General features: G+C 38.5%; 4 protein-coding genes across 5 annotated transcripts; 2 read left to right on the forward strand and 2 right to left on the reverse strand.

The window, feature by feature from the left end:
* Positions 1-1,517: 1,517 nt before the first annotated feature.
* LOC131469877 (troponin I, slow skeletal muscle-like) lies at positions 1,518-2,570 on the reverse strand. The gene is made up of 4 exons (XM_058645287.1): positions 2,439-2,570; positions 1,993-2,082; positions 1,726-1,896; positions 1,518-1,604 (listed from the first exon to the last, which is right to left on the reverse strand). Exons 1-4 carry the CDS (start codon positions 2,541-2,543, stop codon positions 1,518-1,520), a joined length of 453 nt encoding a protein of 150 aa, XP_058501270.1. The 5' UTR covers positions 2,544-2,570.
* Positions 2,571-3,818: 1,248 nt separating this feature from the next.
* LOC131469875 (troponin I, slow skeletal muscle-like) lies at positions 3,819-5,175 on the reverse strand. The gene is made up of 5 exons (XM_058645284.1): positions 5,088-5,175; positions 4,836-4,967; positions 4,667-4,756; positions 4,412-4,582; positions 3,819-4,321 (listed from the first exon to the last, which is right to left on the reverse strand). The coding sequence occupies exons 2-5, from the start codon at positions 4,938-4,940 to the stop codon at positions 4,235-4,237; spliced, it is 453 nt and encodes a 150-aa protein (XP_058501267.1). The 5' UTR covers positions 4,941-4,967; positions 5,088-5,175; the 3' UTR covers positions 3,819-4,234.
* A 3,679-nt stretch (positions 5,176-8,854) lies between these two features.
* Positions 8,855-13,223, forward strand: LOC131469876 (interleukin-17 receptor A). Its single transcript, XM_058645285.1, has 11 exons — positions 8,855-9,558; positions 9,655-9,676; positions 9,798-9,935; positions 10,067-10,185; positions 10,259-10,376; positions 10,573-10,620; positions 10,714-10,871; positions 10,989-11,066; positions 11,156-11,222; positions 11,547-11,636; positions 11,719-13,223. Exons 1-11 carry the CDS (start codon positions 9,460-9,462, stop codon positions 12,456-12,458), a joined length of 1,677 nt encoding a protein of 558 aa, XP_058501268.1. The 5' UTR covers positions 8,855-9,459; the 3' UTR covers positions 12,459-13,223.
* A 196-nt stretch (positions 13,224-13,419) lies between these two features.
* Positions 13,420-20,524, forward strand: zgc:136858 (uncharacterized protein LOC678543 homolog). Of its 2 annotated transcripts, none has more exons than XM_058645280.1 (19): positions 13,420-13,565; positions 13,941-14,023; positions 14,126-14,240; positions 14,320-14,494; positions 15,030-15,141; positions 15,452-15,558; positions 15,655-15,781; positions 15,880-16,000; positions 16,138-16,223; positions 16,403-16,536; positions 16,632-16,691; positions 16,769-16,832; positions 16,904-16,998; positions 17,087-17,215; positions 17,777-17,891; positions 17,986-18,123; positions 19,063-19,229; positions 19,667-19,749; positions 19,837-20,524. In XM_058645280.1, the coding sequence occupies exons 2-19, from the start codon at positions 13,942-13,944 to the stop codon at positions 20,030-20,032; spliced, it is 2,106 nt and encodes a 701-aa protein (XP_058501263.1). In that variant the 5' UTR covers positions 13,420-13,565; position 13,941; the 3' UTR covers positions 20,033-20,524. The 2 variants fall into 2 exon arrangements, with proteins under 2 accessions (XP_058501263.1, XP_058501264.1); XM_058645281.1 differs by having other exon boundaries at positions 14,130-14,240.
* Positions 20,525-20,896: the final 372 nt, after the last annotated feature.

Below are 20,896 nucleotides of genomic sequence, written 5' to 3' on the forward strand. Positions count from 1 at the left end.
TTGCTCAGATTCTATTTAGGGGAAGAGAGGAACAAAGACAGGTGCTTCTCAAGGTTTGTAAGCTGAGTCAGCAAATCATCCTTGTTATAACAAGGTGGCAAGTGTGCTGCCACTCTAGTGACTCGAGTGTGCTAGTGAAGCAAATGTTTAAATTATCTTTAGATGACTCTTAATGTTGCTGTAGTACTGAAGACGTAAACATCAAGAATCCCACTTTAACATATTAATTCCAAAGAATACTGGATCCTCCTTTTTCCTTTATACACCCCAGGATCTCTTATTGCTGAGGAGATCTGCTTAAAATCTACATCAGTCACAAGTCTACATCAGTCACTTTAACCTCATGATTCACATCGAGTGGCATAATTCACTTTCAGTTCAAAAAGAAAATTAAATAATATGAAAAGTGAGGCAGTGAAAGTCGTAGTGGATGGACATGTGATCGATTAGACTTTGCAGCAGGAGATCAGAGTTTGTGTTCCACTGCCTCTCTATGAAAAATGTGTCATTGCACCATCTGATGATACAGGGGTGGATGGAATTGATGATTGTTATTTTTCAGAATTGGCATTATTCAGCTGTCTAACAAGTCTAACAAATGCTGTCAAATGTTATGGGAGAGTTGAGCATCTAGCCTCTGACCTCTCCCTTACATACATATGTATCTGAATCACCCTAAATGCTGAGCCTGCAGGTTGATGCTGGGATGGTGGTAGTGGTAGTGGGGTTAAATGGTCTGTATTTATAGAGCCCTTTTCTTGTCTTGATGACCACTCAAAGCTGCTTTACTCTACAGTTTTGCCATTCACCCATTTACATCCATTCTCGTACACTTTCATACAGCACATCTATGTGCAGTGCATTTTCTCATCTTTCATACCCATTCACACACTGCCAGCACAGTCAGGAGCTACGTGGGGTTAAGTGTTTTGTCCAAGGACACATCGGCATGCAGACTAGCAGAGCCGGTTCCAGGTTGAAACAGGAATACTAACACATGGCAGCAGAGTCATCAGGCAAAAAAACAAAAAACAAAGATAGGAAATATTTGCAGCTTAAAGCTACCAATCAATGTTTTTATCTTTGATAATTAGAGCTTGATTAGTTCTTATACTTCTGCTTTTGTGACTGTAACTTTGTAACTAGCTTTGTTAACAGCAGCAGCTGTTACATCTGCTACATCCTGAAACTTTTACTAAGACTTTTATGTATGCTAAGAACACATGGTGTGATGATATGGTATATACAAAAGTACAGCATCAGTTCTGTGTGTTAATCAAAATAATTTATTGTCACAAACTTCCAGATTTACAGATAGAGCAACATAGAAACCCCACAAACCAGTGAATGCATATTATCTAGCTTTCTTCATATTTTTGCATATTACAAAGGTTTAAACACACACCATAAACCCCTGCCCATTTGTGCAAATTGAGATTGTTCATGTGTTTTCTTAAAATAAATACTGAAAACAGTACAGCAAAACAGTTTATTTCAAATGCCCAAAAATACAAAATCTACTGTCCTGCATTAAACAGCTTCTTCCTTCCTTCCATACCAGACATGGCCTCCACGTTCTTACGCCAGTCAGTCACCTCTTCTTTCTGGTCATAAGAAGAAAACATGTTCATAGTGAGTCTGTGTTCTCTCAAAATAACATGAGTTGTAAAACCCTGCGTAATACAAAAATGCATGATTCTGCCGCAATTGCCACACATATGGTACCTTCTCCTCCTCTTTCTTCACAGTTTTGAGGTTGGCGTTGAAGTCCACAGATTCTTTGAGCTTTGAGCCCAGCAGAGCCCCCAGCATGGCATCTGCTGAGATATTCACTCTCTTAAGAGCGGGACGCTTCATCTTCCTCATTTCAAAGATCTTCATGGACAGAGTTTCAATCTGTGGTAAACAATTACAAATGTAAGTAAATAAGTCTTTAACGTCAGTTTTATCAAAAATGAAAAGTAAATGAATATGATTAAACATGTACAGTACCTCCTTATTGTTTTTATCCACCTTGGCGTTGATGTCGTAGCGCTCTTCATCAACCACATCAATCTTAAGATGCAGTTCTCTGCAGAGAGTCTGTAGATGCACAATCATATCAAAAGTTTTGAACATCGTCATGAGAGTCCTGCACTCCTGTGGTTCAGTCTTATTCTTAAACATATTACTGTGTTCATTATTATGCATACTTGCTATTTAATATGCAAATTATCTTTTTGTTAATGTATACTATGTGTTATTAAGGTTTTGATAATTGTGTCAACTAAAAGCCCAAAACATAGAATGTAAAGTCATTCGTTCTTCAATGCTCTAACTACATATAAACATCCATAACATCTGTTCGCATCAGAGCGATATTTATGTGTAATTTGACATTTGAACCCTGTTGTTTCATTGTAGTATAATGAGCTGCTCATGCAGTGACCTGAACATACCTGAATGTCCTGCATGGACAAACCAGACAGCTGGAGTGGAGGAACTCTCTCACTCAGAGAAGTTTCTCTCTCCAGCTTAATTTCCTCCTTTTCTTTTTCCAACATCACAGATGCTGCTTTCAGCAGTTTGGTCTACCACGTAGAAAAGTGAGAATTATTATCTCTCTGACACTGTGACTTAAGCCACGATGTAAACTTGTGTCCAAATGAGATCAAACCTTGAGAGCCAGTCTGCGAGATGCAGAAATCTTTGTTTTTTTTTCTGTACAAAAGACAGGAGACAAAAACTCAATGCCTCAACAACAGTTACATAATAAAAATACCCATTTGTTTAATAAAGATTTAGATTTAGGTTAACAATAACTTACTGGTCTGCAGAGAACATTTAGATATGAAAATGGAAACAAAGAACAACACATGAGGCATGAGTATATTACAGAGTACATAATGAAAATCTGACAAATGACAATGACTTAACAAATACTAATTTACATAATCAAAATATGTATAACTTACCCCTCAGACATGGTTGGATGTGCCTTGTGTGCTAAAAAAAATATATTTGTCAGAAAAAGCAACATAAAGTTCTAGAAATAGCTGTACAAATACATACAAGCATCATCTCTTTTCTCCTAAACTAATACAAAAATTAATATTTGATTTGTTTGTTGATTCATTGTGTACAGCGACCTCTTGTTGACTGAGCCAGGCTAGAATCATCCATCCATCCATTATCCTCATCATACCGAAAATCCCAGCATTGATGTATGTATGTGTTTGCTGCCAATATTTAGTTTTTTTTCAATGATATTCCTTTTTTAATCTCAACTAGAATTGATCTAATAACATTGCAGACATACAACAAAAACCTCAACCGTATAGAAATATAGATTGCAGTGCAATTTCAGTTTTATTGTATCTAATATTTTACTCTCTTGAATATCAAAATGAAATAAATCTACCATTAACCTAATATCACCGTTAATTAAACTAATTAGTTAGAACGCCTACATCTTATGAATTCACATTATCGTTATACAAAACAACAACATACCTTTTTTATTTCTCCAGGAAACTGGCTGAGGTGAGAGTCTCTGTCTTTAAATGCAGGAGAAAACTCAGTCAGATTTGATGGCCCTCTGATGCCTTTTGTGAGTGGACGACTAAAATAGCTTCCTCTGTCCTGACAGCCAGTTTACTGTACTGTAGTTTATCACTACACTTTTACACAGCATTCTCTCAACAACACACATCCGTTACTCAACACTAAAATAACAGGATATCGCTGAAGTGTGTCATTTTTTATGACTTGTATTAAAATAGTTTGATTTCAAATGAAACTTGCATCCCAACAAACAAACCAAATAAATCAAACAGACAAGTGATCATGGTTGTTTAATCAGCATCACATAATATCACACGGACAGTGGGACAGCGCCATCATCTGTTTAGTATAAATCCTGCAGTTGAAAATCAACCCATATACCCTATTTATCCTTCAGCACAGTGTCAACATGTAAAGGATACAATACAATTCACAATCGTACACTCATGGCACATAGTTCACATTAAATCAAGAATAAAGCTGTTGTAATACAGCATTAATTTATTCCCTGGTGTCTGTGGTTGACATCACTCTTTATAAAACCAGTTTATTTTCATCCTACTATGAAAATTGGATGTGGACAGAGATCCTGAAATAAAGACCAACAAATAAACAAATGCACTCATAAAACTGGAAAACCCAGTCTTGAAAATGTTTGGTTCACAAAGCCTTATTTAACACAGACACCTTCTTATTGTCCCGCATTAAAAAGCTTCTTCCTGCCTTCCATACCAGACATGGCCTCCACATTCTTACGCCAGTCAGTCACCTCTTCCCTCTGTAACATAATGACACAGTAGGTGGTAAAACACTCTTTTATGTAGTTTATTATGCCCTCATAATAATTTGTATCTGTCAACAAATTTACCTTGTCGTCTTCTTTCTTCACTGTCTTGAGATTAGCCTTGAAATCAGCCTTCTTGAGTTTGGAGCTTTCGGTGTATGCACCCAGCCTGTCGTCCGCTGTCTTCTTCACCCGCTTCAAGCTTGGCCGCTTTACGCCCTTCAGCTCAATTATCTTATGACTTAGTGCCTCGATCTGTGCCACAAAAATCAAAGTTAACAGGTGAATCACAAAGCCAAATGCAACATTCAAACAGGTCGGTACATGTATCAACTGTACCTCTTTCTCATTTCTGACTACCTTCACCTCCATATCGTAACGAGCTTCATCCACCACATCAATCTTACTATGTAGGTCTTTACAAAGTTCCTTAAAAAAGAAGAAAGAATCCTGTAAAAGTACATTCGATAGTGATGGAAAAAATCTGCATCATCTGTAGCATTGGTACCTGCAGCTCCTGTGCCGACAGACTGGAGAGCTTTAGTGGAGGGTAGCACTCGTTCAGAGCTCGTTCTTTCTCGTGTTTCCTCTGTTCTTTTTCAGCCACCAGCATAGAAGCAGCCTTCCTCAGCAGAATGGTCTATAGAATAGTAAGGCTTTTATCAGTAAAACCTTGGAAGAAAACCCAAACAGTTTTTGATCGTGCCACATTCTGTCAGACACACTACACACGTGGCCTCCACAGGTCAACAAGGCTCACCTTTAAATGTAGTCGGCGTGTTGCTGAATATTTTGGTTTTCTCTGTGGCAAAGGTCAGCAGAGTTCATACGTCAAATACACTGTTTCAACTGTGCTTTGAAGAATGAAATTCATAAAACCTATGATGATTACTAATTGATTGTGAAAGACTCACCGGTCTTCATCATTATTTGACATGAAAAGAAGACAAATAAGATTTATATTTATATCAGAAACCACAAAAAACAATAAGGAAAACTTCAAATGTTGTGACTAAAGGAAACTCATACTCACCCCTCAGACATGGTTACAGCTTGTGTTACCTTTGGAGGGGAAATATTTTTGAAATTATTTTAAGTGTACTCCATGCATTTTTAACATTTTATATTGCACAGTTTATCAAACTTTCTTCCCTTACTAATTTGTGCAAATCGTTATTTCAACGCTTCTTTCATATTTTCTACGATTATTATGATGAAAATTGTCTAGTAAAATGGTTAAAATATTTTTGTTGACTAACGTACCTATCAGGCATATTTCAGTATTCGCCCAGGCTCTGATAATCCTTCCTATTGTTATAAAAGGCTAACTCTAGACTAGGCCTGTTACACAGCTATAATTAGACACATTTATGTCACGCTTTAGAGCGTCCAAGCATCTGCCATATCTGTAGTGATGCCAGAGTGGGATAAGCTGCACAAAGGTTTGGCATTCAAGAGAAGAACAAAACAAAGACTGTTAGAGGACATAAAAGTCCGTGCAATCCTTCTCAAACAAGAGGATAAGGCTCATTGTTTTGTTTTTATTTAAGTGGGTTTGTAATTACATATATCTGGCATCCATCCTATAATATTATTCTTTTCTTCTTTTGGCTGCTCTCGATTAGGGGTCTCCACAGCAGACCTTTAATATTCACACTGATAATTTGACACAGATTTTACGTCGAATACTTTCCCTGATGCAACCCTCTCTATTTATTCTGGCTCTGGTCAACACTTATGCATTTCCAGTGGCTGTATATTTAAGACCCTGTCTCGAACATTATGAACAATAATTTCCAATTTTTGTATGTAGCTCCCCCTTGACTCTTTTTTGACCTGGCGTTTGTAGCAGTAGCTTTACAACAGCATAACTTTCTCATTAAAGAACATGTGATGGTGTCAAAGCAGAACAAATGTATGTAAGCTTCTGACTTAAAACAGTTATATATCCAGTTTAAATGAAGTCAAGGCAAACAAACAGCAGCAAATGAATTTAGGAAGCCCTCAATCCTGGAGGTTGTCACTAAAAACACATTGTTTATGACATCTGCTTTTCAGCCATAACCTTGGGTCAAGCCCGCTGCGACCAGCCACTAATTGTTTCATGAGTAGTTAAAGCGTCAGGTTACATTTCCTCACTTCAAGAATCAAGCACTCATCAAGAAGCATGTGCAGTCAAAGATGTCAAGCCATGTATAAAAAAGGTGCTTTGAGATCTTGTCAAAAATAATGACCTAATATGGATTCCCTGATGTAAATACCTGCCATTGTACCCATGTCATGAGTGCACTTCTAAATCTGATATCCAGTCTTCACTACTCCCTACGATAGTGCACTAGACTCTTTCCTGACAAACATAAGGCTGTATAAAGACAGATAATAAGATACCTGTTACTCTCATAGCTGGATAATAAGTCCTTTACATTTTAAATAATGTTAAATAGTTTCTTTGTTGTCATTATTGCATCAAACTTACCTTGAATATGAGATGAAATCAGAGCAGCAGCAACAACACTGGTGAGTCAGGAAAAGAAAAAGCACTCTATTGTGATTAGTCAAACATTTATATATTTCATGTGTCCCGTGAATGGCTCACTAAAATAGACCCCCCCCCTCCTCCACCTGACAATGGCTACATCACATTGCATGATCCCTTTTTGATTCGCCCTCAACCCATGACCCATTTATTCCATGTGATTGCGCGACACAAGGTCAGACGTCACACACCACTCACCTAAGTGACAGCTGAGTTACCCTGTCCGCACGTATCAGATACCTGAGCATGTTTGCTTTGTAAATTTCATGTCATGGGTTGTTCTGGCCGAAGCTAAACTTCAGAGACAAGTGGTTGATAGATGAATTTGAAGCTTAGTCTGTTGTGTCATATGAGGCGGGGGTTTTATTTGGCACAAATATGATGGTGACAGTGACAGAGTGTCGCTAACGTCAGTAGTTGAATTTTTCTGCAGACCATTTCTGTGTACAGTGTGATGGCAAACCATTCCGTCGTGTGTCAATGTATGTCAGTCTTGACTTTCCTTCCATAGAGCCACATGACAAAACAAATATACAGCATAATTGTTGTGCCATATTAAAACACAAGTTAAACTTCACAGTCACCTTACTTTACTCTTAACACTTTAGTACATCATTTTTAAATATAAACAAAAGTCTGTTCAAATCACTCTAAAAATGAGGTCCCACGGTGCGGATTAAGAATATGATTCTTTCTGTATTAAGTTAAATGATTTGTTTGGACGTGAATTCGTTCAGCAGTTTGATGAGATGAGAGAACACCTCTTGTCTCCACTCGCCCTAGTGCTGCTGGTGCATACAAACAAACACTCCCTCAGGTCAGGTGTGACAGTTATGCATTTTTAAATGAAGGAAGTGGCGTAAAAATAATGTTGCATCGATTCTGTTCATGAAGACCAAACGTTTACCATTTTACTGTTCTATTATGTCACTATTTGACTGTTTTACTTCTATTTTTATTGACTATATGTTTTATACCTTTTATGTTGCTGTGCCTTTAAATCTGTAAAGCACAACCTTTTGTTGTTTTTTAAATGTGCTCTCGAAATAAAGTTAACTTGACCAAACAGAAGCAGTATAATAACATCAACATAACAAAAATCACCAAACTACGCACTGCAGCTTTAATATTTACTCTTAATATATGGTTTATGTCATAAAAATAGACTAATGTTGCAGTTCTCTACATGTATAACTCCTCTTATGATTCTGCCCGGTAACAGAAAATAGAGCCTGGATTAGTGCACTTCTTTTTACTTGAAACAATCCCTGTCTCAATAATATCACATTACACTACATTATGAATCATGATATGACTAATTATATAAAGACTAACTGGCTGGGGTAAACAATGTCACCTCAAAGACACATAATGTCAGATTTACCCCAGGTAAATATCAGTTGTTCTTTGGCTTCTGAATTTAGTTATAAATTTATAAAGCCAACAAAACTATTTCCTTTTAAGGCTGAAAGCATGTAAAACTAGAAAAGAGGAAAGCTGCAAAGAATTCACAGAAGTAACAATTAGTTCTAAAAAGTTATATTAATTACAGCTACATTGTATTGTTATGGTGTAGCTGTAATGCAATTGTACTTATATTATGCTAATGGTACTAATAATACTACTAATAATATACACTTTAAAATGACTAACAGGGATTGACACATCAGTGTGAACTGATCCTGAGCCAAACATGTAACAAACATACTTTTGGACAACCGTCTGATATAAGTGGGTTTTATATTTGGATCATGGTGCCACCATGTCTTTTGAATAGTCACCGCTCTGTTAGAGAGGAGAGGAGGTTAAATACAACCTCCACTTGTCTGGTCTGGTGATATTTCAGTGGCACACGTTCTGTCTCGTGTAAACTGATACTGATGAGCTCAGTTGGAGACATGGTAACTGACACAAAGTGAGAGGAATTAACACACAGCTACATTTTTATACTTTACAAGTCCATATATCAAGATAACTAAACAGTAAAGGTTTAGTGGTCAAATTCCTGACATGATCGTTGCCCTCACTTGTCTACACATCCTCTGAACTCATACGCTCTGTTCATCTTTATATGTAGGTGTTAAAGCATTGTTTCAGATGTCTAGCACATAGTGGATTATTTTTATATTTATCGTTTGTGATGACAAGATACCTTTTTTTAAATTAAGCCAGAGACACTTTGGCTTTGTCTTCTCGTGCACTCTCAAATGTCTACTGTTATACCTTGTGGTGAAGGCATGAATGTCCAAACACCAGAAACTCTTCAGAGAATGCAATGTTTTACTGTTAAATATGACTTTTACTATTTGTAAATTTGATCACTGCTGCCACCTAGTGATGGAATGTATTGCTTGCTTGCACTTGTCCACTGCAGCTGAACAGAATGTTGCACAATATGAAAGCACTTTTTGCAGCCCATGCATTTATCTATGACAACTATAAACCACATGTGATAAGGGTTTCCTTCCTGCGCATTGAGACGGAAACACTAATCACACTTGTTAAAGTTGAATTGGTTACTCTCTCTTGAACTGTTTGTTTTTCATATTTTATTAGACGGTAACTTGTGTTGCAGAGCTGCTTGAGCTGCACCAGAATGATCCACATGCTGTTTTTGTGGTTGTGTTTAAGTGCTGGACTCAAAGTGTCTTCTTCTCTTTGGATTCTGCACCAAGATCTGAACTGCACTCAGTCTGTGAGTATTTAGTCTGTTTTAACTATTTAAACAAAATGCATCCAAGTTTGCATCCAAGTCACAGTGTATGTGTTTTGTCTTATCTTTATTTTTCAGGGTCTTACCCACTGCACAATCAGTGAGTATTCATGCATGGTATATTTGTTTGCTACTGTCTGTCTTTGAACATAAGCAGACATAGGAGTAACATAATAATAATAATAATAATAATAATATGAGCTCCACTCCCTAAATGCCAGAGAACTGCTCAGATGAACGAGTGGCCGTACACCGTGCTCCTGTTGGCCCAGAGTGGGGTCCTGAGATTGTGACGGTTGAGTTTGACAAACATCGGTTTGTCCCTGTTTTCAGAGTGACATGGAAACTAATGTCAGATGGTAAGTAAATAAGTAAGTAAGTACTTTTAATACTGAAAGGAAATATGCAACCCATCCAGTCTTTCATCAAAAGTGAAAATAAACTAAGTTAGAAAAGATGGCATTCATTATACACTCTGCTCTGTTCACAGCAGGTATCCTCTCCCTTAGTGGATCAGAGATAACTATTCTGGATGAAAGTGCAAATCAGAGTATATGTGTGCAGTTTTCTTACAAAATCCACCAGCAGCTGAATCCAAACCATGAGAGGGTAAGACCAAAAATATTCACTTAACTTTTGCTGAAGCATATGTGTGCACTTATACTTTTCATTTCTTAACTAGTGGACCTTTTCACTGGATGTCGTTGTTCAGCCAAAGCATACATATATGGTGTCAGTTATCAATTTGCCACAACCTCAGCATGAAGACTACAGGATCAGTAAAACAATCACCCTCCCAGGTGAGTGTTTTCTACATCAAATACGAGGATTTATGTATTTATTTTCTTCCAGTAGGTTTGAGAAACTAGAACCATCATTATGTTTGAATGGGTTACCTGAAAATGGTAACGTGACACTTAACACTGATTCTGGATATATAGTACGTACCATTAACACAGAGTGATGTCCTATTTTGTTTTTCTTGTATATTTCCAGGTTGTGATGATAGAAGAATCCAAACAGCCCTAGTGTGTCTTGAAAATGGTAAAACACATTTCAGTGGAATACTCAAACAATCCCTGGACCATCTATACACTTTATGCAGCATGTTTTTTTTGTTGTTGTTGTTTTTTTCAGGGAGTCTATGGGTGCCTCATGAGGCCGCTGCCACGTCTGTTGATAGCGAAAATAAAAAGTTGTTAGTTACTATTGGTTTTAAAACAGCACAATATTCAGAGAGATACCAAGTCTCCATCCAGAGCCAAGATTTACATTTTTCAAAGAACATCTCAAAGGTAATAAATACATCACATATTTTACCATTGATGATAATCACTGTGTGTAGTGTCACGTGTGTTTTAAAGTGTCTACATTAAACCAGAATGCATGTTGTTATTTCATTGAACAAACAGGAGAATGGCACTTCACTAAATGTGACGTTTGAGATCGATTTGTGGCAGATCACACACTGTGACACACTGTTGTTATCTGTGAGTTCAGTTTTATCTCCTGCTCAATTAAGTAATTGTACTTATATGGACATAACATGAACGTTTTTTTTCAATCTGTTGTTTCAAAGATTCAGCCGTTTTTTATACGATGCAAAAATGGCTGCGAGTGCCACAAGAGAACGATCAGTTGCCCTTGTGAGTACAATTTCTGATTTATGACTAGCGCAGAGCAAGAAAACCTTTTCGCTCTGTGATCAATCTATGTGCTGTGTGAGGAGTGTTTGAGTTTTCATTGTTGCACTTCTGAAGGAAGGATTGTAATATTTGTCCCAAAAAATTGTTTTATAAAAACCTAATATTTGTATAATTATATTTTCAGAATTGTATCTTTTCTTTCTTTCAATCACATGAATCATCTCACTAGCCCCTATCTTATAACTGTTCTAATTTTTTTATTTAATATTGTTTATATTTATAGAGCTATTCAACTGATCGCATGTATGTCTGTTTTTTGTTTAGATCCACCGCGGAATTCAATCACAAAGTCAGTTGTAGGGCTGCTTGTTGTTGGTTGTCTTTTTTATTTACTGTGGAGAGCATCTCATAAAGGTTTGCCAGTTTATGAATGAAAAACCACAATTAAAATTAAAAATTAATAAATAAATAATTCAAATTCATCTTTTTTTCTCAGATTCTGGCAACACATCATCATCAGCTGCTAAAGAGCAACCAGTGGGTTTTCAAGTGCAAATGAGAAAACGAGTCCTCATCATCTACTCCCGTGACCACCCATTATACAAAAACATTGTTCTCAAACTCTGTAGTTTCCTGGCTACAAAATGTGGTACAGAGGTGGTCCTGGATCTGCTGGACTCTGCCAGGCTGGGAGTGTTGGGCAGAATCCAGTGGTTGGACTGGCACAGAGAACAAATAGAAAGCTCCTCAGATAAAATACTAATTCTGTGCTCACCAGGAGTACAGGCCAAATGGAGAGCCATGTGTGGTGACAAACGTGTTTTTCTGAGAGAGGAAGTCCACTCACCTGTGGGCGACATGCTCACTCTAGCCCTTTCCCTTTTGGTCCCCCATTTCATCCGATCTGCATCCTATGAAAAATACATAGTGGCGTATTTTGATGGCGTCTGCTCAGAAGAGGACGTTCCTTCACCATTCAACATGACAGTTCGGTACAAGTTGATGAAACAGTTTGAGGAGCTCTTTTTCAGGATCCTGGACACAGAGAAACATGAACCAGGCAGAGTGAATCACATTGAAGGTCTGTCACAAGACGATTATCACCAGTGTCCCACAGGTAGAGCTCTGCAGGATTCTATAGAAGCTTTCCAAGCATATCAGCTGGAGCATCCTCAGTGGTTTGAAGAGGAACTATTGGAGACCTCAGAGCTTGTAGATGAAGAAACCTGCGTATGATCATAACCTCATAATCATATATGAGTCGTCAGCCATTTAAAGATCCTGTTTTCACTGCAGACAAATCAGGACATAACTTTACAACAGCTCCTTGGCTGAGGACCTGTCCTCAGTTTGACTGCATAGACTCACTGAGATGCTCATGAGAACACATTACAACACTGACATTACAAGGACAACTGAGACCTGCTGAGAGAAATTCACAGTTTATCTCCAAATGAAGATATGCAATCAAACACACTCATATTTTATGAATTTGGATCACGTATAGAAATATATAGCACTCTTTGCAACCTTCAAAAAAAATACATACTGTATATGTATATATTGGTACACAAATGTGCTTTGGTTTTATTTAGCGTGTTGTACAGTATTTTATGTCTGCTTGTATTCCGTAGTGTAGAATATCACTCACTTGCACCAGGAGACAGTTGCAGACACCAGTTGAGAGTATGGAGATCTGTGGTTGATGCTTGTGGTATGTGTAAACAGTGTTGAGGTCAAAGTTCAGCCTTCTGGGCAAAGTTTCCAGCATTTTTGTTGCAATAGGGAAGGTAAGCACAAAAATCTGTGTGTGGAGACACTGTTTTTAAACAATGAATATAATATGTAATTAGACCTTTTTTTAATATCTGAAAGCATGGATTGTTGTCAATATTTTACCACATATACGCAGAATTTCAAAGTTAAATGTGAGAACTTCTTTATGGCAGATTGATGCAGCTTTGAATTTGTTTTAATATGATTTCAATATTGTTTTAATGATGTTTGTTATTGGCAATCTCACTATAGCACAATTTTTTTCTGCATGTTTTATGAATCAAGCCACTGACAATGTAATCATGTGAGTTAACAATAGTGTGTATACGCAGTTAAATAGGTGAAAAATATACTAATACAGACTGTGACTCTGGACTTTGGGTTTTTCGAGGGCCTCTAAGAGGAGGGAGGTGGTGGTGGGAATTTGCCCCAATGAACTGGAGCAAAGAAAAACCTTACAATATCTGGTTTGGACTTGTGGCAGTGTTGCAGTGACAGGAAAGAAAAGGCACTGCAGGGTGTGATACAGCGTGGGTGCCAATTTGATATTTCCTTCAAGAAACTGAGGTAATTTTGTTAATTTTGATTTTTTTTGAAAAATTACAAAATCGGTCATAGTTTTAATGGATGAAAGAATAAAATGAGCAATGTTGACGTTGTAATGTCTGCTTAGTATTGTATTGGATTTTGTCTAACCTAATGTCACCTGAACATATTTTTAATTTCACCCCTCAAGTTTTTGTAATTACTGAATAACTGAATCACTAACACACATGAGGAGGAATGGTGGGGGGTAGCACTCAGTAAATCACTCACTGTTCTTGGCTAACAACAGTAAAAGACACTTAATCTACTCAAAGTGACTGACTGCTCACCATCAGCTGACTTGTGTGGCTTTCTCCACACAAAAAGGCTTCCAAAGTTTTCTTAAATTCTGTACAGAATGAGGAGCGTGTTGAAGAGAACATCTGCACTCGTCCTGAGAAGAGGACTCACGACATATCAGAGCACATGGTGGAAAAATGGTAAATACGTCTTCCCATTTGATAAATAAACTGCACACAAATCAATATATACTGATTAAAATGAGTAATAATGAGGATGGTTTGTGAATCCTCTCCTGTCAGACAGCCTCTTCAGAGTTCATCCTTCTATATCGCGGGCATTAGCAGAAAACCAACCTGTGGTTGCCCTTGAAAGCACTATTATCACTCATGGCATGCCCTATCCACACAACCTGAGGTACCACAGTTGATCAATACCAGCAGCTAATACAAAGTTTTAACCCCTGATAATGAGTGCCATGGATGTATTTATTCAGAACAGCAAAGGAGGTGGAGGCAATAGTTCGAGCTGAAGGAGCCACTCCAGCCACTGTTGGAATAATTAAGGGGAAAGTCCATGTTGGTCTGTCATCAGAGGAGCTTGACCATCTTGCTCAATGCACAAGCTCCCTGAAAGTTTCACGCCGCGATCTGCCACACGTCATCAGCAAGGTGAGACTTCAATATATGTATTTATACACTGAACTAAGACCCCTCCCTTTCCCACGGGCACCAGGCAACTACGGTGGCCTTCACATACCAGGAAGATGTCATTCTTCTTTGTTTGCATTCAAAATATGACATGCATGCTCTGGCTGGTTTGTCCTTTTGGGCCTTAAGAACAAATAAAAAGCTTTATTGTAATGCTACGAAAGCCAAACTAATTTCAACATTAAATTTCCCCTTTTCACAAACTTAATTATGGGCAGTATATTAACTTTTTTGCATTGTAAGTACCAAAAACCTTTCCCTTCATGTAAATGTCCTGTACAAACGTTTCCTCACACAAAAAATGATGTAACAGCATTTTTTGTTTCAATTTTATTATTGCAGTTAGATAATTTGTGTAACCACATTATTTATGTATAATTATATCAAATGTACAAAAAGGTGTAATAAAACTCTTTACCTAAAGACAGTTTAGGGTATAGTATTGTTATTATTGTTCCTTGCACTGTCATGTACTCTGTGTGTGTTGTTCTCTTAGGGGCTCTCTGGAGGAACAACAGTGTCAGCCACTATGATAGCAGCACATCGAGCAGGCATCCCTGTGTTTGTCACTGGTGGTATTGGAGGAGTTCACAGAGACGGAGAGAACAGTAAGCCGTCGTATATATCATATCGTATTTCTATTAACAGTCCTAAACAAACTGGGTGGATTTGGCCTCCTTTTAGGCAGCGGTCTTTGTCAGTGTGAACACTGACATCATCAAAATACCCGTCTGTTGCAACAGATTCATTTTAATGAGAAACACCTTCATGTTGAACACCAAAACAGTCAGGATAATGAGTTTGTATTGGGTATTTTTTTTTTTTTGGCTTGTTAAGAATAATGATGCTTTTTTTCAAACAATGACAGACAGGCTGCTTAACATGAGTGACCAGAGACTGCATTATCATTTTTTTAAGGTCTGGACATCAGTGCAGATCTGACAGAACTGGGCAAGACTCCCATTGCTGTGATCTCTGCTGGGGTTAAGTCTATTCTTGACATTGGTCGCACCCTTGAATTCCTTGTAAGTACTGTATACTGAGACCTTGTATATGTATAGACAGCCAAATGCATATTATTATGAGTTGAGATTTTTCCTTTCCTATTTATCTTTATTTAGGAGACACACGGTGTCTGTGTAGCCACATATGGAAAGTCAAACAACTTCCCAGCCTTCTTCTCTCCACAAAGTGGATTCACTTCCTCGTGCCAAGTTGGAAACCCTGCAGAGGCTGCAAAACTCATTGGTATTAGCATTTTGTAAACTTAAACCTGAAGTATTAATCCATCATCTTGCAGGTGCAGAGCACAGGAGGTGTCCTGATGTCATTTCTCTGTCTTTCAGCGAGTGCTCTGTCCCTGGGTCTTCACAGTGGTGTTCTGTTAGCAGTGCCCATCCCAGAGGAGCATGCAGCGTCAGGTCAGCAGATAGAGGACGCCATACAAGTTGCAGTGGCAGAGGCAAGGTACAGAAAGTCTCTACATGAAATCTGTTGTTTTCTCAGAACTACTTTAAGGTAGTACTGTATGTCTCAGTGATATCAGTGGAAAATATATGTGGTCACAGATGACTCACTTTCTGTTATCATCTTTAATCACTCAGTGCTAACGGTATCACAGGAAGAGATGTGACACCATTTATTCTACAGAAAGTCAATGACCTGACAGAAGGAAAGTCCCTTCAGGCCAGTATCCTTCAGAGAATCCGAGAGTCATGAACGTGATGATATCAAAAATGTTTCCATCAAAAAGGCAGAAAGAAGACTGACAAGTGTCTTACTTATAGGCTGACAATGTTAACCCACAGTGTTTACTGCAAATTGTCTTTGAGCTTTAATACACTGTCCTTAACCCTGTCATGTTTCAAGACATTGCTCTCATTCGTAACAATGCTAGAGTTGGAAGTCAGATCGCCTGTGCATTGTCCAAACAAATGAATGAGACAGAGCTAAAAGGGCAAACTCATTCTAGAAATCATTCATCATGCTCAGAATCAGATGTTGTAAGTACAAAAGTATACATGATGGGCTTCTTTCCATATTGTTTCAGTGTGTTATCAAATGTTTGGCCAAAAAAAACCTGCAGTGTTGTTTTCAGGTTGTGATCGGAGGAATAAATGTGGATTTTATAGCGAAAGGAAAAACAAAAACCATTGAAGTAAGTTTATTTCACAACACATACTGGATCTAAGATCATATTCATCATGTAGCGAGACATTTGTTGCCTCTTTTCAGTTTGGACAGACAAACCCAGGAAGTGTCTGTCAGTCATTTGGCGGTGTGGGACGGAACATCGCTGGTGAGTTCTTTACCTGATTCACATCATCACTTCACACCTGATTGTCTCACACTCTTTTTTTTTTCTGTAAGACTGTCTGAGTCGATTAGACCACAGACCTCTGCTCATCTCAGCTATTGGAGCGGATTCAAACGGTGATGCAGTGTTAAACTACTGTAAACATATGGTATGCTGACAGCAGCAGGTGATGATTCAAATTCTTTTGACTTGTAAATATGTCTAAATGAATTTTATAATTTTCTCATTTCTGCAAGAACACAAGTGCTGTTGCCAGGCTGGAGGAGCAGAGCACAGCCACTTACTGTGCCGTTATCACTGAGAGCGGAGAGCTGAGTCTTGGACTGGGAGACATGGACATTCACCAGCAAATCACGGAGCAGTATGTAAGTTCTGCTGACAAAGGAATTACATAACAGTCCAGCAAAGATGTTCCAATACCATATTCTCAGACAAATCTTTATATAGTATCAGACCCACATTTTGACCTTACTGGCCCATTCAATTACACTACTTAATTGTTAATAGAACCCCCCAAAAGTTTACCAGCTCATCTTCTACCACTTTATCCTCCACATGAGGGTAACAAGGGGGCCCTGGTGCCAATCCCAGCTGACACAGGGTGAAAGGTGGGATACATCTTAGACTGGTCGCCATTCCATCACAGGGCCACATAGAGACCAACGACCATCCACTCTCAAACTCACACTCACACCTTTGGTCAATTTAGCGTGTTCAGTTTTTGGACTGTGGGAGGAAACTAGAGAACGCGGAGAAAACCCCCACAAGTTGCGAATCTTGGGTCTTTTTGCTGCAAAGGCAACAGTGCTAACCACTACACCAACTGTTTGCCCCACTCCTATGACACACATTACTTAAAATTCAGTGATTAGTAATTGATTGACATTTCAAATAGTTTTTCCCTTATCTTTGCACCCCTTTTATAGGTGTCACAGTTCGAGAAGCAGCTGTCGTCCGCTAAACTTGTGTGTCTCGATGGAAATATCCCTGTCTCCACCATCGACTACGTTTGTGGCATTGCCAAGAAGCACAATATCAATGGTAAGCGCGGCGAGACGGTCATCACATGAGAACAAAAGACTGTTAACACAAGCATTCACTGGTTTTGATGTAATACTATCAATGTGTGTCACAGTGTGGTACGAGCCAACTGATTCAGAAAAGGCTTGCAAACCTTTCCTGTCAGACGCCTGGAAGTCTCTGTCCTACTCATCCCCAAACCTGGTGGAATTGTGCACCATGAACAAAACACTGGGTTTCCCAACACCTGCAGGTAAAGAGGAGTCAATTAAAAGACAGGATACTGTGTTCTAGCAATAAACATGCCATGATGGAAGCAGATTTATGACAACTTCTATTTTAAATGACTGCATTACTCCTGAACAAGCTAGGCCTGATTCGGGCAGTTTGAATCATTGCACATATCTCACAGTGAGTATGTTTCCATGCACAGTTGAGTCAATCTTTGTAGCTCTACTACGCCATTCAAGTAGATGACTGTCCTTATCCCAGTATACAAGCACGAGTGGGGATTTGATTTATAGAGTGAAATCTCCACTACACTAGGTGGCGATGCGCCCCCTTTCGGCTTGTTAGTATTGAGGGGTTTGCAGCTAGTGCCATTCCGAGTCTTCCTACCATTCATGAACTTTAAAGTAGTACAATCATTAACCTGACAAGAAAAATGTACTGGCCTGAATTTCACCATGTTTTGTCACTGTTGTATTATTCTTCTGCGTACCGGCTTCTCCTATTATTTCCGGGCTTAACGCATTAGTCTGACTTAGGGAAATTCCATTTTGTACTATTTCAGCCAGACTAACACTGTGGTCGGGCTACGAACAAGAGTTCTTGCATTCACTTTTGTGTTATTGTGTGCATTTACCTATTTTGCATCTACCAGGTTTCCTCGCTGATTTTATTCCAAGCTTTTTCTTTTTTAGATGGTCTCTGAAGATAAAACGTCTAGTGTCAAATGTGCATCTACATGCATTGAGTCCAACAATTGCTACACACAAAACAGCTACACTATTTACATGTGTTTTGATGGACTAACATGAATTTGCTGCTCTTACTTGCACACTAACTCATCAAAAAAATTGCATAGTGTGTAATTAAAGGTTTAACTGTAGACTAATTTCTCTGTTACTGTTACATTCATGCGAATAGAGTGAGAATAGCTGTGTGAGTTGTTATCTTGTGGCATTGACAGTGCTGCCCAACTCTGTGGAAGAGGTGCTGAGTGTTGCTGTGACTCTCTCTCGCCCCCTTCTGGAGCACCTTCACTGTGTGGTGGTGACTTTGGGAGCCCACGGATTGTTGGTGTGTGGCGAGCACGATGCTGGGTCAGTCACCCTGCAGCCACGAAAAGAGAGAAAGGTCAGCAGTACATATATTACTGTTTTATATAAAGTACATAAAAGGATTACTTGAGTAAAAGTACAAGTATCTTATAAAGTATATGACATTTACTGTACTTAAGTATCAAAAGTAATTTTCTGATATAAAATGTGCTTAACTTTTAGAAGTAAAAGTATTAAAAAAAGTGAAAAGTTAGGGGTTTCAATTCCTGGCTCTGTTAGTCTATATGTGTCCTTGAGCAAGACACTTAACCCCATGATGCAGTGTGTGAATGGGTATGAAAGATGTGTGAATGGATGAATGGCAAAACTGAGTGTAAAGCAGCTCATCAAGAGAGAAAAGTGCTATATTAATGCAGACCATTACCAAGTATTTGTATAACACTGCTCTATTATGATGATTCTTACAAGGACAGTAAAAGTGGACATATTTGTTTGCTGCACTTGGGTTTTCAGAGAAGACAGCTTTGTGCCGTACACTACCCAGCACTGACTGTAACTGCAGAGGAGACGATGAATGTGTCAGGAGCAGGAGACAGGTGCTCAAACATTTCTCTCCTTTCTGTCTCCTCCATTTTTCTCTTCTATTGCAACCAACACTTTTTACTTTTTTTTCTTGTCTGCAGTCTCGCAGGTGCATTGATGGCAGGAATTCTTCAGCAGCGGGACACAGACAGCTGTGTTCGGATGGGGCTCCTGGCCGCACGGCTGTCACTGGCATCACCGCACCCTATTTCCCCCACACTCACCTTAGACTGTGTGGATCCCGACAAAGCTCCAAGTCAGAATCGGCCCAAACTGACTTACAGGTGCATCGATTAGTTCAAAACAGCTAGAAATGTGAAATTGATACTGCAGTATTTTATGGTTTCCTAGCCCAAGGTTTGTGATGGGATTCTTGTAAAATTTTATTTTATATTTATGACTTTTACAAAAACACCCAAGAACACCACTTTCCAGGAAGTCAGCTAACCCAAGTTGGAGAATGTAGGTAGAAAAGAAACGTTCAAAGGCCCAGTGTTGAAGAATTAGTGACATCTACTGGTGAGACTGTAGATTGCAACACTCTAAGCAGAGTTTACGCCTGTCATCCCTGCCTTTCCATCAAAGAACTATATGGCGGCCTTCAAATACCAGAAATAATGTTGTCTTTTGTTCATATAGCAAGCTTCAGTATCAAATTGTGAAATGCATGTTCATTTTATTTAATATTTTAGACAGTCGATGTTTCACACAGAAGAATACCACTTTCCAGCTAAAGTGTGCATGAGCTCATGATTGCAAATCCTGGTAATAAAAGATTACATGTTTTAATTATTTATATGTTTTTATTTCTTAAAAAAAGAAAAATACATACCTAACAGCTAAGTTGGAAGCCTTTAAAGGGGACATATAATGCAAAATCAACTTTTTAATCATTTTGATACTTATATTTGGGACTCTGGAGGCCCTACCAGTCGCCAAAGTGTGGAAAAAGAATACTCAGTCCTTTTTTCGTGGTCCCCCTTAGTGTAAGTATAGGCGATAAAACATGCAATGTTGAATTCCCTGCGCATTATGACGGCAGCATGCGCATTTACTTCGAGAGCCACCTTAGCTCCACCTTGTCCCGATAAAATGCAAGAGTGCAGGCGAGGGAGGAAGAGCGGTATTTAATTAAATATTCATGACAATAATTTTTGTATG

Source organism: Solea solea, chromosome 12 (assembly GCF_958295425.1).
Source record: "Solea solea chromosome 12, fSolSol10.1, whole genome shotgun sequence".
Lineage (NCBI taxonomy): Eukaryota > Metazoa > Chordata > Actinopteri > Pleuronectiformes > Soleidae > Solea > Solea solea.